The sequence below is a fragment of the Helianthus annuus genome, chromosome 8 (assembly GCF_002127325.2).
Source record: "Helianthus annuus cultivar XRQ/B chromosome 8, HanXRQr2.0-SUNRISE, whole genome shotgun sequence".
Taxonomy (NCBI): domain Eukaryota; kingdom Viridiplantae; phylum Streptophyta; class Magnoliopsida; order Asterales; family Asteraceae; genus Helianthus; species Helianthus annuus.
In genome coordinates this window covers 45,487,579-45,496,600 of record NC_035440.2, presented here as the reverse complement: position 1 = coordinate 45,496,600, position 9,022 = coordinate 45,487,579, and the positions used below count along the sequence as shown (strand labels likewise).

At 38.4% G+C, this 9,022-nt stretch overlaps 1 protein-coding gene across 1 annotated transcript; it reads right to left on the bottom strand.

The window, feature by feature from the left end:
• Positions 1 to 859: 859 nt before the first annotated feature.
• Positions 860 to 2,023, bottom strand: LOC110869947. Its single transcript, XM_022119148.1, has 2 exons — positions 1,459 to 2,023; positions 860 to 1,263 (listed from the first exon to the last, which is right to left on the bottom strand). The coding sequence occupies exons 1-2, from the start codon at positions 2,021 to 2,023 to the stop codon at positions 860 to 862; spliced, it is 969 nt and encodes a 322-aa protein (XP_021974840.1).
• Between the last annotated feature and the right edge of the window lie 6,999 nt (positions 2,024 to 9,022).

Sequence of the window (9,022 nt, the reverse complement as noted above, 5' to 3'; positions counted from 1 at the left end):
AGTAAAACACCCCTAAACGCCCCCACCCCACTCGCTTTTTTGATCATACTAGAGAAAGCTTCCATGACTAAAAGGAAAAGGAAAGGCGATATCGGGTCTCCTTGGCGCATGCCTTTAGAGCATGAGAACTCAAAAGTACGAGATCCATTAACGAGGACCGAAGAGCGAGTCGACGAGAAAATACCATGGATCCACATCCTCCATTTCTGAGGGAAACCAAGTTGCAACATAACCGAATCTAAAAAATTCCAATTGACATTATCGTACGCCTTAGCAAAATCGATTTTGAAGATGAACAACTCTCTACCATATTTCTTGGCCCACGCCAAGACTTCATTAAGGATTAGAGGACCATCCAAGATCAATCTATCTTTAAGAAAAGACGACTGGTTTTCAGATATCACTGAACCGATGACCACCTTAAGCCGATTAGCTAAGACTTTTGACACCACTTTGTTGATGACCCCCACTAGATTAATCGGACGATAATCCCCTAACCCACCCGGGTCTTTAACCTTGGGGATGAGAGCAATAAAAGAGGACGTGCAGCCCCGCGAGAAAGACCCAAATTCAAAGAAATGCTTGAAAATGTTCGAGAAATCTTCCTCAAATAAAGCCCAGAACCTCTTAAAGAATTTCATATTAAAACCATCCGGTCCCGGGGCCCGCTCGCTTCCGCATTCGAAAACAGCCTTTTTAATTTCTTCTTTCGAAAATTCCTTTATCAACAAAGCCCATCCTCCTCAGAGAGGAAATTGTTAAAAGAACAATCTAAAACGGGTCTAACCGGCACCTTCTCCTTGAATATATCTTTAAAAAAATTCCAACCCAAATTTTTAACCTTCCTCGGTTTGGACACCTACTCATCCTTATCGAACAACCCGGGAATAGCATTAGAGGCCTTGCGTTTATTAATTATACCATGAAAAAATTTAGAATTATCATCCCCATCTGAGGCCCACCTAACTCTCGACCTTTGCTTTAGATCCTTCGCCTTGAAATACTCATACTCTAACAATTTTTTCTTTCCTTCCAATCTGACCCACTCTTCTTCCTCTGTAAGATCCCTAACTTCCATCTCCTCCTCCAGCTTCTCAACTTCCAATTTAGCTAACTCCTCCTCCTCATCTTCCCTTGTTCTAATATCATCTCTCCACTCCTTAATTTTTTCGCGAAGATGTCTCAATTTAAGAGTAAGAATAAGGTCCGGGGGACCTTCCACACAAAAATCCACCAAAGCCGTTTCCACAACACCAGCAAAATCTGGGCGATCCAACCAAGAACTGAAAAAACGAAAGGGTTTCGCACCGAAGTTTAAGTCTTTGACTACCAAGAGAAGGGGGCTATGGTCGGAATGCACCCTCGGAAGAACGCGAACAAATGCCTCCGGCCACAGATTTTAAAAATCTTTACACACCATCACCCGGTCTATCTTACTAAATTTGCTCCCATTCTCACCTTCCACCATGAAAGTAAATTTACTTCCTTTTAACTCAAAATCACACAAATCGGCATCATGGATAAATTGGTTAAAATCTCTAGCACACCGGGCTTTAAACCTAGAGTTTTTCCGTTCTTCCGCCCCACGAACAACATTAAAATCCCCTGCCACAATCCACAGCCCAACCCTAACCGATTTAGCAGACAGGATACGAAGCCACAAGGCACGCTTGTCTACCGTTTTTTGCGGCGCATAAACGTTGAGAATAAAAACCTCCTCCACTCTACCTTTAACGTTTCCAGCAAGTAAAATAAAATTGGGATCTTTGACCACCGAATTAAGACGGAACATACCTGGGTCCCAGAGGCAAAGAAGACCCCCGGATCTGCCCACGGGATTCACAACTTCCCTAACCCAGCCTGAACTACCCCAAAAACGGTCCACATCCGAATCGGGGATATCCGAACGATTAGTTTCCTGGAACGCCATAAACGACACCTTTTCTCTAACCTTGATCTCCTTAATCCAAGCGACTTTTCTATCCACCCCAAAACCCCTGATATTTAACGATAAAAGATTCATTGGCCAACCTCATTAATACCTTCCTCCTCCCTGATCACATCTTCCACTCTTTCCTCAAAGCCTTCCAAGTTTAAACCTACTAGTTTACCAAACTCCACCATATCATTGATTTCCTTCATCTTCAATCTCTCTTGCGTGTCATCGACCAGAATAGAGTCCTCCAAAGACGCCTCATTCATCGCTCCCCCTTCACCCTGGTCAGTCGAATTGGAATTAGAAAACCTAGGTCTTTCATTTAGATTAATTATCTCCTTGACCAACGGAAACTCCCTGTCCACAATAACAGGCTCAGTTGGAGTCCGAATATCATGAGGCCCACTACCCCCATGCCCCTCAGAAAGGCCCACCAAATCTCCAAGACAATTAGACTCCTCACATCTAGGTCTTTTCCTGGGCCTAGGTGATAAACGGCCCACCAAGTTAGCCCAATGATCTTCAAAAGAAGGTCCAGAAGGAATACAAGGGGGTGGGTTAAAAGCCTGTGCTACGAAAACCTCGTTAACTGAAGGGGCATAATTATTTCCTTCCTCCCCATGCATGGGGACACCCCCTGGGTTCACGTGCGCCGCCGAGCTCGGATTCCTAGGAGGATCAGCTGGACCAACCTTTTCACCTTCTCCCTCACCGACCGTCTATCCCGCCTCCCTCCAACTGCCGGAGACACGTTAACCTCGTCGTCAAAAAACGACGATTCATCATCAACCTCATTAATATTCCCTAAATAGTCCGGGACCCAAGCACTGGGTTCCTATTTAACCCAAACCCTGTAAAACTTGTCCTGCCAACTTAATTTCAGAAACCGCGAGATTAAATTCCCATTGTCCGTCAGCACTCCGAGACAATCGAAGGTTAAGTCTCCATCCTCTTCAACAACCTGAGACTCATGAACCACCCTCCCGTACTTTTGAGCGATCACGTTGAACACCTGTCTTGAAAAAAGGTGGGGGGAACTCCGTAAACGTTGATCCAGGCTAACCGTTCGAAAGGAAACGATTAACCCACCAAAGGATCAATGGATGAAAACCACTGACTCCGGACACCCCTGTCTTCAGCGAAACTCTTAGCTTCCAACTCGTCTTTAAACGAAAGAAGGACAGTCAGACCTCCCAAGTATTGAATAACAATATCCTGAAAGCCGGCTTCCCGGAGCGAAACTTTTAATGATCTGAGCACAGAGACATTTAACGCCCTGCCCACTAAAGCTCTACCCACCTTGTCGGAGAGGGCTGATAGCGACGGCTCCACCTCAATAACATCCTCCATCTCGGCGGCTGAGGGACTTGATTTATTCAAAAGAATATCCACGAACGATCTGCCTTTAGACCCCCCAGCAACCGGCTTCCTATGCAAAGGTTCGGCCACCGGAACCTTCAGGTTATTATACCCCTCCTACCTGTTACTACCACCCACATTCTTGTTGACCGACCCCCCATTCTCCTTAGCGAACTTTGCAACGTTAACAGACAACTTATTACCACCCAACTTCATGTTTGCCATACTAGCCTCCAAACTAGCAACATCAAGAACACCTTTGAAGCTTACAAAACCAAATTTCCTTCCCTCCTTGTCCTTCTTCTTCGCTATGAACGCTCCCGCAATGTCTCCATAACCCCTAAAAGCATTAGCAAGGTCCCACGGTCTGCATCCATCCGGAATGTTTGAGACGAAGAATTTGACCACCCGATGGTTGAACCCTAACCCTGACCCAAGCCCTTTTCCTTTATTGAAAAGAATAAAATGATATAAGATTTTCTTTTCTTGCAGCAATTAAGTGTTCTATGGTTATTTTCCCAGATACATATAAAAATAAACATGTTTTTACGTACCATTTAATGTTTGCAATAAAATCCTATTCATGGTATACTCATCATCCACCCCTGTTAAATTACATCCATTCATTCACCCTTTATTCCAGACTTTCGGCTAAAACCAAGTTTCTACTTTTCTTTTCTCAAATTCTCAAATTCACTAATTTTTCTTAGCGACCACTCTCATTTTTTTCTTTTGGTCATTTTCTTCTTCTTTTTCCGTTTCAGTTTCAGAAAGTTTTGTAGTATTTCTCGAATTTAGAGTTAATTGCCCGGATGGTCTATGTGGTTTGCCGCTTTTTCACGTTTAGTCCCCACCTTTTCAAAATAGCATGTTTGCTCCCTGTGGTTTAACAAATTGTTACTCGGATGGTCCCTACACTAGATGACCGTTAAATTATTCAGTTAAGTGTAAAATGATAAAAATACCCTTATCTTAATCGAACTATAATTAAACATTAATTAAAAAGAAATATATATTAAGTAGGCCCCACTCTTTTTATTTAAATATAATATTTAACCCAAATGCTATACCCACCCCACCCTAACCCATCTTCTTCACCCATTTACCACCACCACCAAATGACTGCAACCATCTATTTACCACCCCAAACCATCACCATCACCACCACCATCCATCTCCACCTCCAAACCATCACTGAATCCACACCCACCATGACCATTATATATTAGCATATCACTAGATCCGCTTTCATTCGAGTAACGAGCGATGAGAGTCAACTACGCTTATAGCCAAATTCTTTCCTTCTATGTTGGTATAATCGTTACCAGACTAAAGTTGGGAGTGAAGACCAATCATCTTAAGTTGCGACCCGAATTTGAACTTATCGCCAATCTGTACACCACATATGTGACCTAAACTCTTTTCAGGTTCCATCCATTTCAGCATATGTTTGGCTATTTTTGCAGCCTTCACAGGAACCCACCAATTGGTAATCTTTTCTCCCTTTGACTCCAATCTGTTATCTTGCAATAGTTGTGTATAGACCTCATCAAAAACACTCATTGCTTTTAATCTTTTCACATTTTGCGTGTTCCTTTCGCGTTCCAGTAGTCGTACTCACGTCTGATTTTTGGGCATCACCTTCCGTTGAGCCAAAAGATGGTTTGTTTCTGCCTAGTTCTTTGGGTTGAAACCTTTTATCCTCACCATTTGAATCAACTTCCTTACATTTGAATCAACATTATCTGAACTTTTCAAATGTAAGGAAGTTGAATCAACATTATCTGAACTTTTCAACTTCCTTACATTTGAGTCAACATTTGAATCAACATTATCTGAAGTCACCAGTAATCAACATTATCTGAAGTCACCAGTATTGTATCATGATGAAAACATTTGAAAAGTTCAGATAATGTTGATTCAAATGTAAGGAAGTTGACTTCAGATGGTGAGGATAAAAGGTTCCAACCCTAAGAACTAGGAAGAAACAAACCATCTTTTGGCTCAAAGGAAGGTGATGCCCAAAAATCAGATGTGAGTACAACTACTGGAACGCGAAAGGAACACGCAAAACGTGAAAAGATTAAAAGAAATGAGTGTTTTTGATGAGGTCTATCCACAACTATTGCAAGATAACAAATTGGAGTCAAAGGGAGAAAAGATTGCCAATTGGTGGGTTCCTGTGGAAGCTGCAAAAATAGCCAAACATATGCTGAAATGGATGGAACTTGAAAAGATTTTATGTCACATATGTGGTGTACAGATTGGCGATAAGTTCAAATTCAGGTCACAACTTAAGATGATTGGTCTTCACTCCCAACTTTAGTCTGGTATTGATTATATCAACATAGAAGGAAAGAATTTGGCTATAAGCATAGTTGACTCTCATCGTTACTCGAATGAAAGCGGATCTCGTGATACCCTAATATATAGTGGTCACAGTGGGCGTGGATTCAGTGATGGTTTGGAGGTGTAGATGGATGGTGGTGGTGATGATGATGGTTTGGGGTGGTAAATGGATGGTTGCAGTCATTTGGTGGTGGTGGTAAATGGGTGAAGAAGATGGGTTAGGGTGGGGTGGGTGTAGCATATGGGTTAAATATTATATTTAAACAAATAGCGTGGGGCCTACTTAATATATATTTCTTTTTATTTAATGTTTAATTATAGTTTGATTAAGGTAAGGGCATTTTTGTCATTTTACACACACTTAACTGAATAATTTAACGACCAAATAGTGTAGGGACCATCCGAGTAACAATTTGTTAAACCACAGTGAGCAAACATGCTATTTTGAAAAGGTGTGGACTAAACATGAAAAAGTGGCAAACCACATGGACCATCCAAGCAATTAACTCTAAGTTTGAGAAATAATGCAAAACTTTCCGATGCTGAAACGGAAAAAGAAGAAGAAAATGATCAAAAGGAAAAAAATGTGAGAGATCCCTAGGAATTGTTGAATTTGAGAATTTGAGAAAGAAAAGTAGCAACTTGGTTTTAGCCGAAAGTCTATAATAAAGGGTGAATGAATGGATGGATTTTAATAGGGGTAGGTGATGAATATACTATGAATAGGATTTTATTGCAAATATTAAATGGTATGTAAAAACATGCTTATTTTTATATTTAACTGGAAAAATAACCCTAGAACACTTAATTGCTGTGAGAAAAGAAAATCTATATCATTTTATTCTTTTCAATAGTTCATAGTTTTTGAACTTTATGCTTTTGCATACATATGTGTTAAGGGTGAATGAGTGGATAAGTTTTAATTGGGGGTGGGTGATGAATCTATTGTTGAATGGATTTATGGCATGGCACTAAACACTATTTTTGTTTACTTTATTTTGGGATATAAAGGGAGATCAAACTACCGTTGCTTTCTCCCAAAGGAGTTCCACAGATGCATCATCTGTTTCTCATCTTTAGAAACATAAAAAAGTCGTCGAGTATCTGATAAACATGAAAGATTATGTTAGCATCTCAGTTTCAAATTTCATTAGAGCAGCACACACGACCTATGATTGTAAATATCATAAATATGAGTTAAGAGAAAAACATCACACACCCCACTGTCCTCAAGACCGGCAACATTGTCATCAACTTCATCTTCGTTGTCCTGCTGATCAGCAAACACTTGTTCGCCATTGGCTTTTACAAAACACAAATAAAATGTAAGAGATAACTACAGTGTTTATGGTGAATGCAAAACTTCTTTTACAAACAGAAAGAAAGAAAGAAAAAACAAAAAGACTAGATTAAAGCTAATAGAGATACAAAAGAGGACTATATTTGATAAAGCAAAAATAAAATAGAAGTTATTAGTAGCAAGCGGGAACCTGAGCTTTATGAGAGTGAAAGAACTGCAGCTTCTACAACAGGGCACAGCTGCAATAAATAAAATCACCAAGACAAAAAAGAAGCGATAAATGGCTACGAAATTTGAAATACACTGTTCCTACATGATTCACTATCATTTCACATTTAATGGTCAACAAAAATCAAAATGGTAATATTTTACTAAAGTGAGTTGAATAATTTAATCATGCGTTGTCGTAACACCAATTGAGTTGAAGTTGAATTTAAAATATTTTTTTAGAAATAAGCATCAAATCTTTAATATATACATGTTCTGAAGACCATCCATATAGTTAAATCAAGTTTTAAATCATCATCCACTAACTTGGATAATCTAAACTAAACAAATATCATTTTTTTTAATTAATAGGTTTATAGCTCAGATTTTATCTATGTTTTTGGAGAAGTTTTCGAGAGATTTATGAGTGTGATTAAAAGAGTGTGTATCTTTCAATCAATAGAAATCAAGGTTTATTTACGTGTTTGTGATCAATTACATTTGTCTATATAATTGTGTGTTGGATTCAGCACATTACACGTGTGTAACCTCGAGTGAATCGATACTTTATGTGCATAGGCACTTACAGGTTGATATCTGATGATAATTTCTTCAATTAAACGAAAACATAAGTCACCTATTATTGGTTAAGTATTTAATTTGGAAAACAATCAACTACATTTAAGTTGAATTCAAATTTGTATTTTTTTAGAAAAAAGCAACAAATCTATAAATCATCATCCTCCCCTTGAAAGATCTAATTAAACAAACAAGTTTTGATATTTTGTTTAGAGAAAACAAAAACTCTAACTAAGCATAGCTAACAACCAACACATGTGGCGATGTGGAGCAACATATCTAAAAGGCAGTTACGTTGAAATTTTAAAGCTTTACATTACCTTGTATGATTCTTCATTTTCCTGCTATGAACGGTCAACATGTTATAAACAAATAAAATATGTGTTCTCTCATTCCCTGCATGATGAAAAAGATTACAATTAAGCATGGTACATTCGTAAAAAATAAAAACCTCACGATAAGAATAAAAGGGAGATCTCTTCACAATAATAACTCAAAACAATAAGGGAGAAAATAGAAGTAACGAAACAAGAATCAAATGTTTACCATGAGATGACATTGGTTGTTTTCCTCTAAGATTGGCAACAAAGTGTTACCAATTGAGGTTTTCAATCGTAGATAGTTTGAAGAAATATCAAAAGAAGAATCAGGTTTTGTAATTATGCATGAAGTAGTGTTTGATATTTATAGATTTATATCATTGGACCTTTATTGGGCCTACGAAGGCTTTTTCCAGTTTAAAAGAATACAAATACAATTATAAAAAACCTAAAGTGCAGCTATCGCAATTCGTACCAAGATTTGTACATCCACAACATAGAATATTTATAAGTAAACTATATCAAAGAATTCAAGATTATGATTCATAAAATCAAGTCGCATAGTAATTTCCACATATCATATTTATACTCTCTTTTTTAAACGAGGAACACAAATTTTAGGGCCCAAAACCCTAACTTATTTTCTTATGAAAGTGAGTTTGTCCTTCGATGTCGTTGTCCACCTATCCATATGCCTAAGCTTTACATAAGCCTTGGCCGACTCGACGAATCCCCCTATGCAGTCTAACTTGAAGTTTGGGGGTGGGTTATGCTTATTTATCTGATTAATAAGTCTAAATATATTAATTATCTTTAAATAAAGGGTAATGAATTTTAAAAACTTTGAGAGTTTAAGGTCAAATTCTTAAGTAGTAGAAATTTCTATGTTCGCTGCAATAGGAAACATATATGTATTACAAAAGAAAAATATTATTTACAATTGTTTAATTACACAATAGTTATCTAATGTAA

Bases quoted from the DNA above. Each gene is read 5' to 3' on its own strand.
- LOC110869947 (XM_022119148.1), bottom strand. From the start codon at position 2,023: ATGAATCTTTTATCGTTAAATATCAGGGGTTTTGGGGTGGATAGAAAA. The intron at 1,264-1,458 runs GTGAGAATGGGA...TGGATCGCCCAG, and splicing joins ATTTACTTTCATGGTGGAAG to ATTTTGCTGGTGTTGTGGAA.